Source organism: Rhinoderma darwinii, chromosome 5, assembly GCF_050947455.1.
Source record: "Rhinoderma darwinii isolate aRhiDar2 chromosome 5, aRhiDar2.hap1, whole genome shotgun sequence".
NCBI classification, from domain to species: domain Eukaryota; kingdom Metazoa; phylum Chordata; class Amphibia; order Anura; family Rhinodermatidae; genus Rhinoderma; species Rhinoderma darwinii.
Window position 1 is genome coordinate 206108922 of NC_134691.1, and position 23957 is coordinate 206132878.

The 23957-nt window shown below is 41.3% G+C and overlaps 1 protein-coding gene across 2 annotated transcripts in view; it reads right to left on the minus strand.

Annotated features, from left to right (window-relative positions):
• The window catches only part of ERP44 (endoplasmic reticulum protein 44), a 94159-nt gene that overhangs the window by 4606 nt on the left and 65596 nt on the right, over nt 1-23957 (minus strand). For both annotated transcript variants that reach the window (XM_075826889.1, XM_075826890.1), the window contains 2 exons: nt 10653-10764; nt 10204-10345 (listed from right to left, as the gene is read on the minus strand). In XM_075826889.1, the coding sequence (XP_075683004.1) occupies nt 10204-10345; nt 10653-10764 (254 nt within the window). The remainder of the gene's footprint in view (nt 1-10203; nt 10346-10652; nt 10765-23957) is intronic.

Here is a 23957-nt window from a genome sequence, read left to right on the forward strand (position 1 = left end):
GCGGTGCTCAATGGCCGCGGCCAAATAACGCAGAGTAAAGTGTGGCAAACGGTGTGCAGGCAGGTCAAAGTCTGCCTCAAAATTCCATCAATTCTCTCAAAAACGCCGTGTGAAAAGCTATAAATTTTTTTTTTTTTTTAAAAAGCCCGAATTTATTTTAACCACTTAAAATAACGTCCGGACGTTTATAGTCTAAGGGCGGTACACAATTAACTCTGCAGAAACGTTCCAGAACGTCCTGCAGATTTACATTCTTTGCCGCAATGTAGCAGCACTTAGACCCACGATATAGCAGTCTCCAGACAGCTGACATCACGGAGCTCTGCCCAGAGACCAATCAGCATGGTCTCTGGGCATGTGATCATTGTGTCAACCTGCCACAATGAGCAATACTTTCCCTGTCAGCGGCACCCCCCCTTTCTATACATTTATATTGATATATAGTATAGTTTTAGGCTGGGGCTACACGGACTGTGGCTGCGACACAGGTTGCGCGACCAAAGATCACTATGTTACGTAGCCTACATGGCAAGTAATGTGGTAGCTATAACTTTACTTACGATGTAGGCTACCGGACAAAGCTAATTTTGGCCATAGGACCGGTGTCGTGGCCAAAGTCTGCATGTAGCCCCATGTAGGGGTGTTGGTGTCCTCCCTGTGAGAGACCATGGCTTTGGGTATGTATGTTACCTCTAACAGGTGTGTCTGTTTACATGCTTTAGGTCTGGTGTTATTTTGGCCCTTCCGTTGATGGGCTGCATAGCCCTAGGCTTAAACACAGAAAAAGGCCATACTTACAAATGGACACAGACAGGTCGGAAACGAACAGAGAATGAACAGGTGCATCAAATAATAATAGCCACTCCCACTAGTCTTGAGGGGAGTGGCGTGTGGTGCATGGGATGTGTAGTAAAAAATAATAAATGAATAGTGTATGTGCAAGTGATAATAATATAAGTGAAATATAGGGGGCAGTAATGAGTCAAGCGCCTAAATAAAAATAAATGAATAATGGGGTGCAAGTGTGTGAAACATGGAGGGGTAGTGGGTAAGTCATGAGGCGCAGCGTGTATAGCCAGGTAGAAGCCTATTTGTGACGCCTTGATAATACATAGAGCGGGCTACCCTATGCCAAACAACAACACACCATACTCTCCCAGCATCAAAGAAACCGGCTGTATCCAAAAGAAGCAAATCTAAGTAAGCATGAAAAATACCTGGGGTATTAGTTTTTATCCGTATGATAGCCCTAGGCTTGTATGAATTCACAAGTAGTTCATGGCTATACGCTGAGCTACCTGCATTTTTTAGCACTTTGATATTTGTAGCGGTAACAGTCGAATATAATCATTTTGCTTTACATCTCATGTAGTTTGGTTGTCCCTTCTGGACTCCAATTTACACATGCGCCTGTATTTTTACATTTACGTATACTCATTATACACGTGTTTTGGTCTTGCATAGGCTGAGGCCTTCTTTTCATTGTGTGACTCATCTTTTTAATCTTTGTGTCTATCTCCAATAAAATGTATGTATTTTTATATTCAATACCTTTGTGCCAGAGTTGATCATTTTTCCGTCTGTAGGTTTCTCTCTCTGCATGTAGCCCCAGCCTAGAACTATAAATCAATATATAGGAGGATATATAAAGATATTGTAATCATCTATCCAAGTTGCAATTTTTGTGTCCTACAAGTAAAAGATTATTATTTCTATCTACCTACCTCTTTAGCTATATCTTTCACATTATATATAGAAGTAGATTTAGATGGTATACAGATGTACAGTTTAGGCTGGGGCTACAGGGCAACTCTCATGCACAAAGATCACTTTGGAAAATTTGGTCTCCAAAAGCCAGCTTACGCACTATTCATTTTAAAGAGGCTCTGTCACCACATTATAAGTGCCTTATCTCCTACATAAAGAGATCGGCGCTATAATGTAGGTGACAACAGTGCTTTTTATTTTAAAAAAACGATCTGTTTTCACCACTTTATTAGCGATGGCACAATCACAATCTCACAATCTCTGCACTTCGTTACTGTCTGTGGTAGTTACAGCAGAGGAAGCGTAATCTCGTTGTAACCGGTCATCTACAGCGTAATCTCGCGAGATTACGCGTCCTCTGCTGTAACTACCACAGACAGAGTAACGAAGTGCAGAGATTATGAATAGACATCCCGTGGAATGTCTATTCACTGTCCAAACACTTCAGTATTGTTAATGTGTTAGTATAAGACAGAACATAGCGATCTAAAAGGATCCCTATGCGCTGCCTAAATGAATGGAGAGGAGTGCATGACGGTGATTGGTGAGAGTCATACACTCCTCTGTACAACGCCCACTTGGTCTAAAGTAAAAACACGTCCACTTGGGCATTAAGCAACTCATTAGCATAAATCTAAAAATCGCAAATAAAGTGGTGAAAACAGATAGTTTTTTTTAAATAAAAAGCACTGCTGTCACCTACATTATAGCGCCCATCTCTATGTAGGAGATAGGGTACTTATGTGGCGACAGAGCCTCTTTAAGCTCCGCCTTACGCGTGTATGAAATGCACTTTCGTATTGAAGTCGGCAGAGGTTGCCAAATATGTATTTAGGTGTGTTTGCCCAGTGGCATGCACCAGATGTCAGAAAAGGTAACCTGAATTCACATATTTGGGAAAAAAAAACAAAACACCAGTTTTAATTTTTTCCATCAAAGTTAGTCTCTGTCACCAGATTATAAATCTCCTACATAATCTGATCGGCGCTGTAATGTAGATAACTGGTTTTTATTTTGAAAAACGATCACTTTTGAGCAAGTTATGAGCAATTTTGGATTTATGCTAATTACTTTCTTAATGACCAACTGGGCGTTGTACAGAGGAGTGTATGACGCTGACCAATCAGTATCATACACTTCTCATTGTTTCAGCCCAGCTTCTTTCACTGCACAATCACACTGTAACAATGGCCTGTTGTAGGCAGACATTAAGGTTCTGGCACTCAGGCGTTCTAAAGTAGTGGATTTGGTGGTACATGGTGACCAGTCTAGATTTATGTTGTCCAAGTCGACGAGGTTGTACCTGAGACGTCTGTTTCTGAACTTACAGGTGACCCCAGATAAACCTACCGGAAGAGCCATTTTATTGTTAGATGCTGCTAAAGCTTTCGGCTGCGTTGATTTGGGTTATCTGTGGTCAGTCCTGGAGAGACTGCGTTTCGGTCCTAATTATGTGAAGTGTACAGCTGTTATATGTGGCCCCAACCGCAAGTATAAGGGCAAATGGAGTGCGATCAGACCGGTTTTCGTTGGCTAGGGGGACGCGTCCGGGCTGTCCATTATCGCAGTTTTTATTCGCTATGGCGGTGGAGACGCTGACATGCGCAGTTAACCCACACGCTCACATACAGGGTTTGAGATATGGTACAGTGGAGGAACGCATAGCATTGTATGCAGACGATATGTTGCGGTTGATGGCAGACACCGAGCATACGCTTCCGATAGTTAAGGACCTTATTAAACGCTTTGGGACGTACGCAAGACGGACGATAAACTGGACGAAGTCAGCCATCATGCCGATAGACCCAGTTGCTGTCCCAAATGGTGGTGATGGGGTGCTCATACCAGTGGTCACAGAATTTAAATACCTGAGGGTTACAGTGTCAGCGAAAGTGATGGATTACTTGTCTCTTAATGTTATGCCACGGTTACCGAAGATAAAAGCCAAAGGGGAGGCTTGGAATAAGCTTCCACTTTTTGCTTTGGGTAGAACGAACTTGATCAAAATTATCCTCATGCCTCAGGTGTTCTATATCATTCATAACTCCCCGATATGGATCCCCAAATACTGGTTTAGGAGGCTTCATAACCTTTTTAGGGATTTTGTGTGGAAAATAGGAGTGCCTAGAATAAAATGGGAAAAACTGCAATTGCCAAAGACAGCAGGGGGGCTTAGCCTTGCCAAACGCATGGGTGTTTTACCTTGCTGCTCAAGGTCAGCATTTTTGGGGGTGGGAGAATGACAAATGGGGTTCCAGCGCGAACATCTTAAGCATATTTGGGGGAGGGGAAAACCCACTGACGGGACCGGAAGCACATACATACAAGAGGTTAGCAAGCAATAAACCATCATTAATTCTCATGCATAAAGTGTGGTGGCAATGTTTGCAGCTATTGGAGATAGGGGAATGCAACAAGTACACTCCACTTTGAAAAAAATCTATTTCTGTGGGAACTGTATCAATTGGGTGGGATGCAGGGTTGGGAACAAAAAGGCATTATAAGGCCGAGTCCGTAATCTTATGGCGACAAACTCAAATCCTTCCAGCAACTAAACGGGTTACAGTTGGATCAAACTATGTTTTATCAGTATCTACAGATCAGTCCTGCCTTACAGATGCAATCTACCACAGTAGATCTGACAATACACGCTTTGGGTGTGCTGGATTATATTGCAAAAAGATTCACCTCAAAAGGGTTTGATTTCTTTGGTGTACGGTAGGTTGTTGTCCGAGCACCTTGGAGATCTTATGGCGCCTGTTAAAGCCAAGTTGGAGCGGGATGTTGGTCCCATTCCCAAAGACCACTGGGGGGAAATAATAACGTCACCAAGTGTTCGGTCTATTAAATGTAGAACAGAGGAGATCAACTCTTTTTGATACAGAGGGTCTATAGGACCTCTTTGGTGCTGAAGTGCATGGGGATTAGAACAGATGCCACATGTCCAAGGTGCCCGGAAGAGAAGGCAGACATTTTTCACGTTTCGGTCCTGTGGGGCTCTGGGGAACGTATCGGAGGAGATATCAGACTTCGTGGGGAGAGTTTATGATGTGCAGATTCCAATAAGGAGGTTTCGGAGATATGTAGGATATTTGGAGGGGGAACAGCTGGAATGTTTGGCCATTGCCAAAATGTTGTAGCAAGTAAGGCAGGGTAAAGCCAAGCATTGGCTGGATGTGGAACCACCCTTAATGCAGGAAATCATCGGAACAATAAACTACAAGGATTTGATGGAGCATAAAATTTACTCAATAGGGGTTACTAAGAAATTCGAGAAACAATGGGCCAGGTGCATTGACCACTCTGGATTGGCATCAGCGGAACTCCTTACAATTCGTTCATTTACTTAAGAGTAAGCTGGTACGACAGAATGATGTGGGCACTGTAGGGGTGGTTGGATCAAGGATGGAGAGGAGTGGATTATGATAGCCCCGAAAGGTAATATGCTTGTATTGGGTAATACAGTTTTCTGTGATGGTATAAAAGGGACTGGTCGGGGGGAACGACTAGAAACAGTTGGTATGGAGTGGATCAATATTATGGGAATGTAATTTTCTGAAAGCATAAATATGGCATCCCTACGACTGGAACATAAGGGGGGATGGATTGAGAAAGCCAGTCGCTGGTCATAACCTACTGAAAGCATTGGACATAAAGAGCTGGGGGACTGTGGTGGGGAAAGGGGAGGGGATGTTTGGTATGGTTGATTTGTTTGGTTCTTGATGTGCAAACGATATTCTTGTATTTCCTACTGTGGGACGACATGTAATGCTGCTGTTTTTTGTTGAATAAACTTGAACAGATTTATTTAAAAAAGAAAAAAATTACGGGAGGTGCTATTTTGATCGAAAAAAAAACACCAAACCAACGAAAAAAAAACATACAACATTACATATTGAAGAAACTCAGAGCCTAGTGGTAGATATCTGTAAATTTTCTTGATCAAAATTGTCATCAAATATACACTTTAAATTTATATGCCCCAATGCTCCTAATGAAAAGATTTTATTCTGACCTTTAGCAGTTCCTTCTGAGTAGAAAGTTAGACAACCTTATCCTGGGTGAAGATTTCAAATGTTGCTATCTACAACTATAAATCAAACGTCTGCTATTGCACACCATAGCAGAGCTTTACCACTTATACTCACAATCCTGCAACAATTCTGTTATCCCTGGCGTCTGCTCCACACCTCAGAAAGGGACTACACCAATCATTCGAGTCCTCCATACCCACTCCAGCATAGACTATTTTTTGGCACCAAACACTTTATTCCATAAAATTTCCTGCTTTACTACAGCTTATAGCCATCTCTTACCATTCTCCCACGACCCTTACCTTGGGTCCCCCTGGATTGGAGAGTAGGAATTGGAAACTTCCCTCCTATATCTCTGAGGACTTCAAGGGATACCTTGGAATCCATTAGGGCAACTTTATGGTCGACAACCTGACCTCCCTAGATGCTCCTTCTCACATGGTGCACCTCAAAAAGCTGTTATACATGGAGATATAGTCTTGTATATTGTACACACACTGTCTGTACAGAGAACCAAACAGAATACTTTCCATACAAAATCTCCTCACACGACCCGAACGACAATTCTAAGACACGTTCCCTAGAGGCCAATCGTTTGATGGGCACCTTCACTAACACAAGCCAAACATAGCAGGTAACTCACCCTTAATACATACTTCAAATAGGTTGAGGGAAATGCAAAGTTTATTAGCCAAATGGATCATGCTCATCGGATTAAAAATAAAATGTTAAAAGTACACCGCCCTGATTCTGGCCTCTCCCACACCTTGATGAAAGACATCCACGATGCATTCATGCATTCTACTCCAACTTCTACAAAGCACGGCCACATTCCTCTACAGTAGGGTTGTCACGATACCAGAATTTGAAATTCGATACTAATACCAAAACAATACTTTTGACAACAATAAACAAATAAAAAAAACTTCTTCCATTTTCTGATGTGAGGCACGTGGTATTATTAATTTTGATCCTCCATGTGCCTCACATTAATAGTAAATAACCCCATCATGTTCCTCAGTCATAACGGACAACATTGGGTTAATGTGTGAGGTACATGATGGGGTTAATTATTATTAATGTGAGGCAAATGGAAGTTCAAAATTCATAATACCTCGTGCCTCACATTATTAAAGAGGCTCTGTCACCAGATTTTGCAACCCCTATCTGCTATTGCAGCAGATCGGCGCTGCAATGTAGATTACAGTAACGTTTTTATTTTTTAAAAACGAGCATTTTTGGCCAAGTTATGACCATTTTCGTATTTATGCAAATGAGGCTTGCAAAAGTACAACTGGGCGTGTTGAAAAGTAAAAGTACAACTGGGCGTGTATTATGTGCGTACATCGGGGCGTGTTTACTACTTTTACTAGCTGGGCGTTGTGTATAGAAGTATCATCCACTTCTCTTCACAACGCCCAGCTTCTGGCAGTGCAGACACAGCCGTGTTCAAGAGATCACGCTGTGTCGTCACTCACAGGTCCTGCATCGTGTCGGACGAGCGAGGACACATCGTCACCAGAGGCTACAGATGATTCTGCAGCAGCATCGGCGTTTGCAGGTAAGTCGATGTAGCTACTTACCTGCAAATGCTGATGCTGCTGCAGAATCAACTGTAGTCTCTGGTGCCGACAGGATGCAGGACCTGTGAGTGACGTCACAGATCTGCACTGCCAGAAGCTGGGCGTTCTGAAGAGAAGTGGATGATACTTCTCATCAGAACGCCCAGCTAGTAAAAGTAGTAAACACGCCCCGATGTACGCACATAATACACGCCCAGTTGTACTTTTACTTTTCAACACGCCCAGTTGTACTTTTGCAAGCCTCATTTGCATAAATACGAAAATGGTCATAACTTGGCCAAAAATGCTCGTTTTTTAAAAATAAAAACGTTACTGTAATCTACATTGCAGCGCCTATCTGCTGCAATAGCAGATAGGGGTTGCAAAATCTGGTGACAGAGCCTCTTTAAGTGAAAGAAAGCAGATTTTATTTTATAACTATGTAAACATAAATGAAGCTATAAATTTATTACGGTCGCGGCGATCCTGAATGTGTATATTTTATGTTTTGACTTATTTTAATGTTTATTGTAAAAAAAAGTGTTTTTTTTTTGTTTCTATTTTATTTAACTTACCTTCATTTTTTTTTTACTTTTTATTTTTAAACTTTAATGTACTGGCATATATATATGCTAGCACATTAGCCTGTGTACGGATAGTACACAGGCAGTTGTTAGGACATACCTCAGTATGCCCTAACAGGAAATATGGTCAGACAGCCCTGGGGTCCTTCATTGGACCCTGGGCTGTCTGCCCATATATGGTATGGCCCTCGATCAGTCACAGGGATTCCCTGTGACGCAATCCAAAGGGTATCCCCCTTCTCATTTACCCCTTGAATGCTGCGGTCAGCTTTGTTCGCAGCATTCAAGGGAATAGCGGTTGAGCTGAGAGGATTCTCTGATCTCCGCCGTTACAGCGGGACTGCGGCTGTGTAATACAGCCATTGCCCTGCTCCTGACAATAAGTGTGCGCGCGGTCAGCAAGAGGTGATGCGGCCGGCGCTGCACTAATGAGTGGCGGTTCAGGCACTGAAGACAGAACACGGGGGTGTTTTGTAGTGCACCCGCCATGATCGGTCTTCAGTGCAGCGCTGGTCGCATCACATCCTGCTGACCGCACGCACACTTGTCAAGACTCAGGAGCGGAGCAATGACTATTACACAGCCGGAGCCCCGCTCTGACTACATTCATGTGTTACAATACGAAGCTGTGTGGCCGCACAGCTTAGTATTGAAATACATGAATTAATGGTATCTAACCGTTTGAGGTTGCACAGTATCGAAACCGTATCGAAGTTTCGATGCATGCCTACTCTACAGTCACATGGGACTTGCGGTCCTCCACGACCCAAATTGACCAACAAAGAGCAAGATATCCTCGTGGGGCCTATTTCAAAACCGCAACTTGCCCAGGCCATAACCTTCCTCCGTAACAAAATATCTGGCCCACTCGGTCTATTGGCAGGTTACAAACTTATACAGCCACAGATCACCCCCTTGCTCACCTTCCTACTGAATTGTGTCCTTCAACGGAGATCTTTTATAGAAGGATTCCATGAAGCACTAACCATACTTCTTCAAAACATAACAAGGACCTAGCAAATGTTGAGGCATACTGCCCAATATCTTTTTTTAAATGTGGATTATAATATCCTGACCTAGATCCTCACTAATAGACTTCAAAAATTCCTCTCAAATAGACTTTGTTAGGAGGAGACACTCCAACAAAGGGGTGCGTATTGCCGTGGTGGTAATGGTTAGGGACCGACAATCTAACTTCCCTACTCTAATGCCTCTTAGTCTAGACGCAGAGAAGGCTTTTGACTCTGTACCCTGAACAGCTCCCTGCGCTTTTTACATTTTTGATTTAACTTTTTCCATTTCTTTTATCATTTGCAAACCCAGGTCTAAACCAATCTAACAATTAATGGCTTTAACTCTCCCCAACACCAGAGAGAGGGGCTAGGCAAGGGTGGCAGGGGTTCCAGGTCGGTACAGAGGAATTGAAACTCCCTGCCTTAGCAAATTATTGCTCCTCTTTGTTTCCCATACTCTTCACCCTGGAGCCCTTCTTACAGGAAACACAAACCAAAAGGAGCCACGATAGGCTTTAACATTATTGTTAAATCAAAGGCCTTGCTTGTCACTGGGTCCTTCCCAGAACACCTGATCCCGGAATTTTTCCTTTGAAGTGGCAAACACAATCATTAACTTACCTAGGGGTACAATTTACACATACCGCCTCTAAACTATATTCCACTAACTTAAGCAAATTCTACTCTCAATTACAGGCAGACAAGACAGCCAGGGGTAAAAATATACACTTCATTTTTAGACAGGACAAACCTCCTTAAAATGGTAACTTTCTCAAGGCTCCTCTATCTGTTCCAAATCTTGTGGCGGCAGGTGGGCTCACACAATTTGATCGATGAAAATGTGTGCAAAGAACCTCACTATTGTAAGTAGATTCAGCAGTAATGCATATTTATATATAGGGTTTTAGGTGGCATTGTTGTGCAGAGTGCTGTTGCTATATAAAATAAATAAGATCCACACACACACACACACACACACACGGCTGCCAAGGCACATCAATTTGATTGGTATGAATTTTTGTACCTACTAAATCATTAGCAAAGTGAACACATGGTTGTGACTGTATGAAGACATATAAAGCCATGTCGAATTTGTAAGTCGCCTATACAGATATTTTAGACCGACATGCTGGTTTTTTTAGGGAACCACAGACAAACACTTTTCTGTATAACCAATAAGAAAATGAAAAATATATTAAAATTAAATGGCCTGTTTTATAGCATAAGATAAAGAGATACTTACGATAAATCCTTAAAATCTGAGAACACATACATGTGCCTAAAACTATCAATTGCTATTACTGGGCAATCTGCAGGAGATTTTTGAATGTGCAAGAGAGGATGTCTGAACTTATCACAGTCCGCATGTAAAAAGTTTATAGTTCCTATTTAGAAAAAACAAAAAAACACATGTAAAAGCATTAAAAATCCACTCTGTAAATAATATTGGCATAAACAGCTGTGTCGTCTTTTACACAACCCATTTTAAAATCCAAGCGATTATATATTTTAGTGACTAACTTTATTACAAAAAAAACCACAACTTTTTTTGTAAAAATACTAGACAAAAAAAAAAAAAAAATGAAAAAAAGGCAGAGAAAAAAAAAAAAACACAAAAAAAAACAAAAAAAAACAAAAACACCACAACTTAGAAAAACAGCACCATAACTAACCCTCCTAGTCAAAACATACCTTTTTCACCAATTAACTGACGAGCAACTTCTTGTTGGAACTTTTCTAAACTTTCCATGTCATCTTTCAAATGGAAAAGTATAAGGAAAGGAAGACCCTCCTCGGTCAGCTCCTAAAAACACACGTTAGAATATTAAAACACACACACACACACCCCCCCCCAACATTTCCTATAGATCGAGCTTCTTCACTTTTATCAGAGCTGCTGGACGGATGTAACGGACCATATGTGGTGTACATCTTTCCCATCCGGCTAGAATACCTCTACTCCAGAGGAACAAAAACCTGAAATGTTAATAATATTGTCGCTTTCTTAAAGGAATCGGTTAGCAATTTTGAGGCCTCAAAACTGCTGACAAAGTGAGGGGAAGGCAAGTTTCAGACTGAGAAACAGACGTTTGATTCCCCCAGAGTGTCAGTCACAAGTGCCACAGTCTGCTCCGAGTGACTGCTCTGGTAGCCAATTAGGATACTGCTAGAGCAGTAATTTAGAGCAAGAGGGGTGGGACTGGCAGCGTACAGTGAGGAGTACCAGGAGCACCTTCCCATCGAGTGCCCGCCTCAGTGGCAATTGCGACCGCAGTGTCTGGGAATTAAACAGACAATTTCTCGGTAATGCAAATTGAGACAAAAGTATATTTACAAAGGCCTCCACTATATTGCTTGGTCAGCAGTCCTGAGGCCCCAAAACTGCAGACATAGTCCCTTTAATTCCACATTTTTTCCTACTATAGTCGACACAAGGTTCTAAAATACCATCTAGACCGAATACATACATAGAGCCCCATGTAAAGTTGCAAGAAAAAGTGAAACATTTGGATACACCTATATTTCTGCATTGATTACTAATGAGATGTGATATGTCTAAAGCCTTCCCTACAACAGATTTGGACAGTGACACAATCTTCATGATTTGGGCTCTGCATGCCACCACATTGGATTTGACATGAAACAACTGAGATGCAATTGAAGTGTAGACTTTCAGGTTTAATTCAAGGGGTTGAACATCAAGATCCTGTGAAACGTTTAGGAATTGCGACCATTTATCTACACAGCCTCCTCATTTCAGGGGCTCAAAAGTAATTGCACAAATTAACATTACCATAAATAAAATGTTTTTTTAACCCCTTCCCTCTTTAGCCACTTTTGACCTTCCTGACCAGGCCTCATTTTTCAAATCTGACATGTGTCACTTTATGTGGTAATAACTCCGGAATGCTTTCACCTATCCAAGCGATTCTGAGATGGTTTTCTCGTGACACATTGGACTTTAAGTTACTGGCAAAATTTGCTCGATATGTTCAGTATTTAATTGTGAAAAACACCAAAATTTAGCGAAAAATTGCAAAAATTAGCATTTTTCCCAATTTAAATGTATCTGCTTGTAAGACAGGCAGTTATACCACACAAAATTGTTGCTAATTAACATCCCCCATATGTCTACTTCAGATTGGCATCGTTTTTTGAACATCCTTTTATTTTTCTATGACATCACAAGGCTTAGAACTTTAGCAGCAATTTCTCACATTTTCAAGAAAATTTAAAAAGGCTATTTTTACAGGGGCCAGTTCAGTTGTAAAGTGGCTTTGAGGGCCTTATATATTAGAAACCACCAAAAAGTCACCCCATTTTAAAAACTTCACCCCTCAAAGTATTCAAAACAGCATTTAGAAAATGTCTTAACCCTTTACACATGTCACAGGAATTAAAGCAAAGTAGAGGTGAAATTTCATATTTTTTTGCATAAATAAATTTTTAGTACAATTTTTTTTATAACACAGAAGGTTTTACCAGAGAAATGCAACTCAATATTTGTTGCCCAGTTTCTGCAGTTTTAGGAAATATCCAACATGTGGCCGTAGCGTGCTACTGGACTGAAGCACCGGCCTCAGAAGCAAAGGAACACCTAGTGGATTTTGGGGCCTTATTTTTGTTAGAATAAATTTTAGGCACCATGTCAGGTTTGAAGGGCTCTTGCAGTGCCAAAACAGTCAAAATCCCCCAAAAGTGACCCCATCTGGGAAACTACACCCATTGAGGAAATTATCTAGGGGTACAGTGAGCATTTTGACCGCACAGTTTTTTTACAGAAATTATTGGAAGTAGGCCGTGAAAATTAAAATCGACATTTCTTCAAAGAAAATGTAGGTTTAGCGATTTTTTTTCTCATTTCCACAAGGACTGAAGGAGAAAAAGCACCGTAAAATTTGTAAACCAATCTCTCCCGAGTAAAACATTACCCCACATGTGGTAATAAACGGTTGTTTGGAGACACGGCAGGGCTGAGAAGGGAAAGAGCGCTATTTAGCTTTTGGAGCTCAAGTTTAGCAGGAATGGTTTGCGGAGGCCATGTCACATTTACGAAGTCCCTGAGGAGACAAAACAGTGGAAACCCCCCACAAGTGACCCCATTTTGGAGACTACACCCATTGAGGAAATTATCTAGGGGTATAGTGAGCGATTTGACTCCACAGGTTTTTTGCAGAAATTATTGGAAGTAGGCCCTGAAAATAAAAATCAACATTTTTTCAAAGAAAATGTAGGTTTAGCTTATTTTTACTCATTTCCACAAGGACTGAAGGAGAAAAAGCACCACAAAATTTGTAAAGCAATTTCTCCCGAGTAAAACAATGCCCCACATGTGGTAATAAACGGCTGTTTGGAGACACGGCTTGGCTTAGAAGGGAAAGAGCGCTATTTGGCTTTTTGAGATCACATTGAGCAGGAATGGTTTGCGGAGGCCATGTCACATTTGCAAAGCCCCTGAGGGGAAAAAACAATGAAACCGCCCAAAAAGTTACACCATTTAGGAAACTACACCTCTTGAGGAATTCATCTAGGGGCGTAGTGAACATTTTGACCCCACAGATGTTTCATAGAATTTATTAGAATTGGGCAGTGAAAATAAAAACAATCCTTTTTCTTCAATAAGACGTAGCTTTAGCGCAAATTTTCTCATTTTCGCAACAAATAAAGGAAAAAAAAGAACCCAACATTTGTAAAGCAATTTCTACTGAGTACGGCAATACCCCATATGTGGTCATAAACTGCTGTTTGGGCACACGGCAGGGCTCAGAAGGGAAGGACCGCCATTTGGAGTGCAGATGTTGCTGGATTGGTTTCTGGGCGCCTGTGGGCCCAAAACAGTGGAAACCCCCCAGAAGTGACCCAATTTTGGAAACTACACCCCTCAATGCATTTACCTAGGGGTGTAGTGAGCATGTTAACCCTGCAGGTGTTTTGTAGAAATTAGTGTGAACTCGATGTTGCAGAGTGAAAATGGGATTTTTTCCACAGATATGTGGACAATATGTGGTGCCCGGCTTGTGCCACCATAACAAGACAGCTCTCTAATTATTATGCGGTGTTTCCTGGTTTTAGAAACACCCTACATGTGGCCCTAATCTCTTGCCTGGACAGTCGACCAGGCTCAGGAGTGAAAGCGTACCATGTCAAATTGAGGCCTAATTTGGCGATTTACAAAGTATTGGTTCACAACTGCAGAGGCTCAGATGTGAAATAATAAAAAGAAACCCCTGAGAAGTGACCCCATTATGGAAACTGCACCCCTCAAGGCATTTATTAAGGGGTGTAGTGAGCATTTTCACCCCACAGGTCTTTTCCATAAATGAATGCGCTGTGGATGGTGCAAATTAAAAATTTATATTTTTCCCTAGATATGCCATTCAGTGGCAAATATGTCGTGCCCAGCTTATGCCACTGGAGACACACACCCCAAAAATTGCTAAAAGGGTTCTCCCGGGTATGACTGTGCCATATATGTGGAAGGAAACTGCTGTTTGGGCCGCTGTAGGGTTCGGATGGGAGGAAACACCATTTGGCTTTTGGAGCGTGGATTTTGCTTGTAGTAGTTTTGTTTGGAGTCTTACTGGTGTTTCCGTTTATAATGTGGGGGTACATGTAAGCCGGGCGGAGTATATAAGGGGCATAGTCAGGTGGTATAATAATGGGGTAAAAAAAAAACAATAAAATAATCCATAGATGTGTGTTACGCTGTGAAGCAATCCTTTCTGCACAGGCCAGTGTCGCACTGATATATGGCGTCCTTTCTTTTCCCCCTTTTGGTCCACACTCCGCGCCTTTGTAGTTTGGGGAATTTTGCTGTGAAGTGTTGTCCTGGTATAATACGGGCACCGTCGCTTCCAGCGGATATGTTTGGGCCCTCCCTTTCCTGGTTCCCTAATTTTAGTTCCTTGATAAATCGCCTCTTCAAACAGAAGAAATGTTCCCCTCAGGCACAACTGCATATTTTTTTATTTCCTGACTTATTGGAGCCATAACTAATTTTATTTTTCATAGACGTAGCGGTATGAGGGCTGGTTTGTTGCGGGACAAGCTGTAGTTATTATTGGTACCATTTTGGGGTACATGCAACTTTTTGATCACCTTTTATCCTATTTTTTGGGATGCCAGGTAAACAAAAAAACGCAATTCTGGCACAGCTTTTTTTCGTTTTTTTTATACAGCGTTCACCATGCGTTATAAACTACATGTTAACTTTATTCTGCGGGTCAGTACGATTCCGGCGATACCTAATTTATAGCACTTTTTTATGTTTTACAACTTTTTGCAAAATAAAATTACTTTTGTAAAAAGAATGTATTTTTTCTGTCGCCAAGTTGTGAGAACCATAACTTTTTAATTTTTTTGTCGACGGAGGTGTATGAGGGCTTGTTTTTTGCGGGACGAGCTATAGTTTTTATAGGTACCATTTTTGGATACGTGCGACTTTTTGATCACTTTTTATTCTAACATTTGTAGGGCAAAGTGACTAAAAAACAGAAACTCTGGTAACGTTTTTTAAGGTTTTTTTTACGCTGTTCACCCCGTGCAATAAATAAATATTTTGATACCTCAGGTCGTTACGGTCGTGGCGATACCAAATACATATGGTTTATTATTATTTTTCAATAATAAAGGACTTGATAAGAGTAAAAGGGGGATTGTGTTTTATTTGATTACTTGAAACTTTTATTGTTTTCAAACTTTTATTTTTTGCACTTTTTTTTACACTTTTTTATACTTTTTTTACACTTTTCTTCAAGTCCCACTAGGGGACTTGAAGGTCCAACGGTCAGATTTTTTTTTTTTCTAATACATTGCACTACCTATGTAGTGCAATGTATTAGATCTGTCAGTCATTCACTGACAGCAAGCCGATTAGGCTTCGCCTCCCGGCGGGGCCTAAATCGGCTTCCGTAATGGCAGAGCAGGAGACCATTGTGTCTCCTGTTGCCATAACAGCAGTCGCCAGTCCTGATTGCCTGTCAGGGCTGGCGATCTGCTAGTAACCGCTACGATGCAGCAATCGCTTTCGATTGCTGCATCGAAGGGGTTAATGGCAGGGATCGGAGCTAGCTCCGGTTCCTGCCGTTACAGGTGGATGTCAGCTGTACAGTACAGCTGACTTCCACCGCTGATGACGCCGGATCAGCTCCTGACCCGGCGCCATCTTGCCGGCAGCTACGGAAGCCGATCAGGCTTCGCCGCCGGGCGGATCTTGACCGGCTTCGGTGCTAGGCAGACCGGGAGGCCAGTATTAGGCCTCTGGTTGCCATTGCAGCCACCGGAACCCCGGCAATTTCATTACTGGGGTTCCGATGAGCTGCAAACACCTTAAGTGCAGCGATCGCGTTTGAGCGCTGCACTTAAGGGGTTAATGGCGGGGATCGAAGCTAATTTCGGTCCCCGCCGTTACAGCCGGATGTCAGCTGTAAGATACAGCTGAGATCCGGTGATGATGGGACCGGCTCAGCTTCTGAGCCGGTCCCAAACATTCGGCGTACATGTACGGCAAGATGCGGGAAGTCAATGCTTTCCATGACGTACATGTACGGCAAATGTCGGGAAGGGGTTAAATACTTTGTAGAGAATCCTTTTCAGGCAATGACTGCCTGAAGTCTGGAACCCATGGACATCACCAAACGCTGGGTTTCCTCCTTTGTGATGCTTTGCCAGGCCTTTACTGCAGCTGTCTTCAGTTGTTGCTTGTTTGTGGGTCTTTCTGCCTTAAGTTTTGTCTTAAGCAAGTGAAATGAATGCTCGATCGGGTTGAGATCTGGTGATTGATGTGGCCATTGCAGAATATTCCATGTCTTTGCCTTAAAAAACTCCTTTGTTTCTTTCTCAGTATGTTTTGGGTCATTGTCCATTGGTACTGTGAAGTGAAGCGACGTCCAATCAACCTTGCTGCATTTGGTTGAATCTGAGCAGAAAACGTATCCCTGAACACTTCAGAATTCATCCGGCTGCTTCTGTCTTCAGTCACATCATCAATAAACACTAGTGACCCAGTGCCTTTGGCAGCCATGCATGTCCATGCCATCACACTGCCTCCACCATGTTTTACAGAGGATGTGGTGTGCTTTGTATCATGAGCCGTTCCAAGCCTTCTCCATACTTTCTTCCTCCCATCCTTCTGGTACAGGTTGAACTTAGTTTAATCTGTCCAAGGAACGCTGTTCCAGAACTGGGCTGGCTTCTTTAGATGTTGTTTGGCAAAGTCTAATCTGGCCTTTCTATTTTTGAGGCTGATTAATGGTCTGCACCTTGTGGTGAACCCTCTGTATTTGCGCTCATGAAGTCTTCTCTTTATGGTAGACTTAGATACTAATACAGAACCTATATATAGGGCATACATGTGCATCATTTCACATGATAAAGCCTCCCAAGTAACACGACTGTACTCCTGTTGTATAATATAACACCAAAAAACAAGAACCCACGTAGTCTATAAGTCAAATGTAAAAAACACAATATTTTTATTCCATAAATTACATATACACATTAAAAATGAATCTCCGATAACAAGAGAATTGACAAAAGAGAGTAAGTGTTCAGGAGATGTTGGATTATACCAACACAGATATCAATACGGGCCACAAAAATGTGCATAGTGCAAAAGGAAAGTCAAGCATAGTATGCATACTCTCAAATATGGATATGGGCCTGTATTATTGACAGTTAACTGGTGGGTTCTTGTTTTTTGGTGTTATATTAGATACTGATACACCTACTTCCAGGAGAGTGTTCTTCACTTGGGTAGATGTAGTGAAGGGGTTTTTCTTCACCATGGAAAGGACGCTGCGATCATTCACCACTGTTGTCTTCCGTGGACATCCATGCCTTTTGGAGTTCACGAAATCACCAGTGCGCTCTTTTTTTTTTTTCAATCAAGAATGTACCAAACTGTTGATTTTGCCACTCCTAACAATTGTGCTCTCTCTGATGGATTTTTTTTAATTTATTTTTTTTAGCCTAACAATGGTCTGCTTCACTTACATTGAGAGCGCCTTTGAACTCATTTTGGGTTCACAGCAACAGCTTCCAAGTCCACACCTGGATCAACTCCAGACCTTTTACCTGCTTAATTGATGATGGATTAATGAGGGAATAGCCCATTAAATAGCTTTTGACATAATTGTCCAATTACTTTTGGTCCCTTGAAAAAGAGGCAGCCACATATTAAAGAGCTGTAATACCTAAAACCTCCCCCAAATTAGGATGTGAATACCCTCAAATTAAAGCTGAGAGTCTGCACTTTAAGCCCATATTGATTATAGAACGGTGTATTTAATATGTTTTGGTAAACCGCTAAAATGCCAAAACTTGTCACTGTCCAAATAATTCTGGACCTAACTGTATGTATTTATGCATGCACGCACGCACGCACACCTATATCATATACACACACAGCAGAGGTTGGGTGGGGGAGTATGGAGCATGACCCTGCACCCACCATGGATCAAGCGTGTTGGCTGTGTGTTACAGCTGACACTTCAGTGTAGCGAGCAGGATCCAGCTTGTTTAACCCCTTCCAGCTCTACAAGGTTCTATTCAGTCATGCTGAGCGCATTGTTCGCGCTCAGTGACAATAGTACGCCATAGGAGTGACCGCCATTCCGGCCCCCCTCCCGGCACATACAGGAGCTATCCCATACAGCAGTTGCCGCAGCTCCTACCCCAGGGACCGATCGCGGTGGTCCCTGCCGACTATCCCCCTTACAAGCCGCAATCGCTATTGAGCGCAGCTTCTAAGGGGTTACAACACCATTGACGCGATCGTGGGTGCCGATGGTTGCTATGGCAACAAAAAGCCTAACACTGGCCTCCGGCTATACCATCTATGGAAGCCTAGTAGGTCCTGACAAAGCCTTGCTGTCCGTGAGTAGCTGACAGCTCTAATACACTGCACTACGTATGTAGTGCAGTGTATTAGAACAGCGATTAGGGCTTCATAACTTCAAGTTTCCTAGTGGGTCAAATGGGAAAAAAAAGTTGTACAAAAAAAACAAAAACACCCCCTTTTTTTTCTTACCAAGTGCTTGAATATTAAAGAAAAAAAAAAAAAGTTATTTTATATATGTACACACATATATATATATATATATTTGGTATCGTCGCGTCCATAATGGCCTGACCAACAGAAGTATTTTTTTTTTTTTTATCCCACGCGGTGAAAAAACAAACATACCAGAATCATTATTTTTTTGGTCACTTCACCTCCCAAAAATTTGCATGTACCCAAAAATGGTACTAATCAAAACTAGTTTGTTACGCAAAAAAATCAAGCCCCCACGCAGATTTCTTGATGGACAAAAAAAACAAATTTGTTGTTATTTCTTTTAGAATATGGCAACAGAAAAAGTCAATTTTAAAAAAAAATTAGAAAAAAAAAGTATTTTATTGTGCAAACGCCATAAGACATTAAAAGAAACCCTATATACATATGGTATCGCCGTAATCATATCGACCTGCAGAACATAAAGTGAATAGCTCATTTATAGCGCACGGTGAACGCTGTGGAAAAAAAATTGTAGATTTGTTGTTTAGTCACCACGCCTCTTAAAAATAGAATAAAACCTGATCAAAAAGTTGCATGTGCCCCATGAAAACTACAATGAATTCCTCAAGGGGTGCATTTTCCAAAATTGAGTAAATTTTAAGGAGTTGCCACTGTACTGGTACCTCAGGGGCTCTGCTAATGCAACATGCCACCCAGAAACCAATCCAGCAAGATCTACATGCCAAATAGCGCTCCTGCATTTCTGAGCCCTGCCGTTTGTCCAACCAGTAGTGTATGACCACATATAGGGTATTGCCGTACTCGGGAGAAATTAAATTACAAATGCTGGGGTACTTTTTCTCCTTTATTCCTTGTAAAAATGTGCATGTGTTACCTGAAAAATGTGACTTAATTTCATGGCCTAATTCCACTAAATGCAGCACAAAACCTGTGGGGTCTAAATACTCACTATATCAGTCGATAAATTCCTTGAGTGGTGTAGTTTGTCAAATGGGGTCACTTTTGGGGGTTTCCACTGTTTTGGCCCCACAAGACTTCTTCAAACCTGACATGGTGCCTAAAATATATTCTAATAAAAAGAAAGCCCCAAAATCCACTAGTTGCTCCTTTGTTTCAGTCCAGTAGCACACTAGGACCACATGTGGGATATTTCTAAAAACTGCAGAATCTGGGCAATAAATATGGAGTTGCATTTCTCTGGTAAACCGCCTGTATTACAGAAAAAAAATGGATTAAAATCTAATTTCTGCAGGAAAAATTTAATTTCTAATTTCACCTCCGCTTTGCTTTAATTCCTGTGAAACACCTAAAGGTTTAAGAAATTTCTAAATGCGGTTTTGAATACTTTGAGGGGTACAGTTTTTAAAATGGGGTGTTTTATGGGGTTTCTAATATATAGGCCCCTCAGTCACTTCTGAACTGAACTGGTCCACCAAAAAAAAAAAAAAAAAAAAGCATTTTTTGACATTTTCTTCTAAATATGAGAAATTGCTGCTTACGTTCTAAGCCTTGTAACGTCCTAGAAAAATAAAAGAACGTTTTAAAAAAATGATGCAAAGTGGACATATGGGGAAAGTTTAGTAACTATTTTGTATGGTATTCCGATCTGTCTTACAAGCAGACACATTTAAAAATTCTCAAAATGTTGCTATTTTTCACAAATAACCATGGGATGTATTGACCAAATTTTATCACTAACAAAGTCCAATGTGTCACGAGTAGACAGTCTCCGAATCGCTTGAATTAAAAAGGCATTCCAAAGTTATTACCAAACAAGCGGACATGTCAGATTTAAAAAATGGTCAGCTTTAAAGCCCAAACTAGGCTTCGTCATTAAGGGTTTAACCCCTTAGATGCCTCGTCAATAGGGACCAAAGTAGTTAGGGCTCTCAGAATATGGCGACAAAACTTGGTATTTTTAAACGATCAGTTTTTTTCCTTGTAAAACGAGTAAATCATAAAACAACATTTGGTATCACTGTAATTGTCTTGACATGCAGAATAAAAGTTAAAAATGCCGCTTTACTGCACGGTGAATGCCATAAAAATGAAACCCCCAATAGATTGAGGAATCTGTTTTTTTCCTATTCCACCACACAAATAATTTTTTTCAGTTTCCCACTATATTATATGGTGCCGTGAAAAATCTACAACTTTCCCCGCAAATAAGCCCTCATATGGCTATATCTACAGAAAAATAAAGTTATGGTTTTGGACGGTGAAGAGGAAAAAAAACTGAAGTGAAAATCTGAAAAATGGCTGCGGCAGGAAGGGGTTAATCTTATTTTATTAAAGCAGTAAACATACAATGTAAGATAGTAAATTCTCTGTCTGACCAAGGAAATTTGGGCGGGTACAATCACAGTGCATGTGAGTCATATACAAATTTCAAAGCATCGATCAGTGAAATCACTCATTCGTGATAAAAACATTTTATACAGGCACCTTATCAGACTGAGAAACTGTAGCAGACCATAACCATAGTAACAGATAGTAATGCGTGAATGCTGCAATTTGCGATGGGGATTATGAAGAGGGTGGTGGAGTATAGTTGAGGAGTGTAGACTCGCACCAGATTCCACATCCTAGATTAAATTTGGCAGTGCATTTCCTATGCTAAAATATGATCGCCTCATATGGCAGCATTTTATTAACCTGTAGTTGCCACATGTTTTCCCTTAATCAATTTTTATCACAGGAAAGGTGATAAAATCTCATCGGTGGTGGTCCAACTGTTGGTATCACGAGAACGGGCTTACAATGCCGGTCCTGGAAGCCCCATAGGAATGTATAAAGCGGTGGTCGATCATGCGCACTACAACTCCATTCCTATGGGCTCCCAGGAACAGCAAGGTAAGCCCGTTCTGGCAACCGGTGGGGGTCCCAGCATTTGGACTTACATTTGCATGCGAAGAGTGAGGATTGCCTTCGTTCCAGCTCACACAAAGGCCAGAAAAAGCGTTATTTCTCATTCAACCCATAGTTAGACAAATTGTCTACAAAAGGAGAAAATTCAGGACTGTTGCTAATCTCCCTAGGAGTGGGAATCCTGTTAAGATCACTCCAAGTGCACTACAAGCAGTCATGAAAGAAGTGGAAACCCCCCCCCCCCCAAGGGTACCAGCAAAATGCTTGATGAAGACTCTACAAACTGGAAAACCTCTGTTCATGTAAAAAAAAAAAAAACCTGAACAAGAATGGGGTTCATTTAAGTACACCACAAAGGAAAAGAGGCTGTTGTCCAAAAAAAACATTACGACCAGTTTCAAGTTCGCCCAAGACCACCTGGATATTCCACAACGCTTCTGGGAGAATGTTCTATGGACAGATCACAAATGTGAAAGTTTTTAGGACAAATGCACACTATGTTTGGAGGGGAAAAAAAAAACCCCCCCCCAAAAAAACAAAAAAAAACACTGAACGCTACCTTATCCCAATGGTGAAGCATGGTGGTGGTAGCAACATGGTTTGAGGGTGCTCTGCTGCCTCAGGGCCTGGACGCCTTGCGATCATGGATGGTAGGGACACACAGCGTAAACACTGCAGATTTTCTGCACTGGATTTCATTGTGGAAAATCCTGAGTGTAGTATAATAGGAGCAGAGTGGAGGAGTTTCGAACAAATCTCATCTATATACACACAGTGGAACAAATCTGCAGAGAAACTGTTCATCCCATTAAAAAAACAAAAAACGCACAGCAGGTCAATTTATGATGTTTTATCCCATGTGACTGCTGCTTCCAATCAAAAACTGAAGCAGTCACATGGACTGCAGTGTCATCCCAGGAGAACAGGCTGTACGCTGAACGCGTCGCTCTGAAAACTGAGAGCAGGGTAAGTATGAACTTTTTTTCTAGCAGTATTTCCACAGCGGAGATTCCGCCAAAAAAGCTGCACCACAATTTTGTGCAGCACTCCTTCTGGCGTCCAAGATGAATACACACTACTTTTACGCAGCGTATCTGCCCTGTGTGCAAAACTTAGATGTGATCGAGTAACCAGCTGTTACTTAGCCAGTCAGGTTTGCGGGACTGACTGATTCAGTGAATAGCTATAGATACAGCTGTTCTGTATAGAGAATACAGAGCAGCTGTAGCTAAAAAAGTAAAAATAGTTTTTAATAAAACGTATTTATAAAGTTTATTAACACACACTAAGGCCAGAGGAAAAAAAAAAAAAAAGTGCACCAACACCGACATCAAAAACTGATGGCACACGGAACTGTAACGCAGGAAAAATGCTGCGTTTTTTTGCGGACGCAAAACGGATACGTTCGTGTGTATCTAGCCTTATACACATTTTTATTTTAAAAAACAAGGAAAAAAAAAACCCACACACTTTTGAATAATTACATAGCCTTTAACGAATTGAAACACATTTGTAGGGAGGAATGGTCCAAAATTCTTCCTCAACGTTGGGCAAATCTTACTTACAGCTACAGGAAACATTTGGCGAATGAGATTGCTGCTAAAGGTGATCTACAGGTTATTTATTTCAAGTGTTCGCTTACTTTTTCTCCCTGCACTGTGTAAGTTTACTCAGTGTGCTCTATAAAAAGACATGAACAGTACAACTGTTTGTGTGTTATTAGTCTAGTTAGATTGCGTTTGTCTAGAATTATGACTTCGATAACATGCAAACCACATTTTATTAGTAATCAATGTAAAAAAAACAAACAAACAGGTAATTCCAAAAGGGTTCACTTACTTTTTCCATAGACTATAAATATCCTCAATCTATGGAGGATATGTACATAAACAAATACCCCCAAATTCCCTGGCAGCTCAATGCTAGGGGGCTGAAATTTAATTGAGGATATACTGCAAAAACGTCTGAGCAAATGTAACAAGGGCCCAATTGTAATGGCTGGACGTCTGGGTAAGAGCATTTCCAGATATGTTTTGGAGTGTTCCAGGTATGCAGTGGTCCAGGAAAGAAAAAAATTAATTGACAGGGTAATAGATGCCCAAAGATCATTG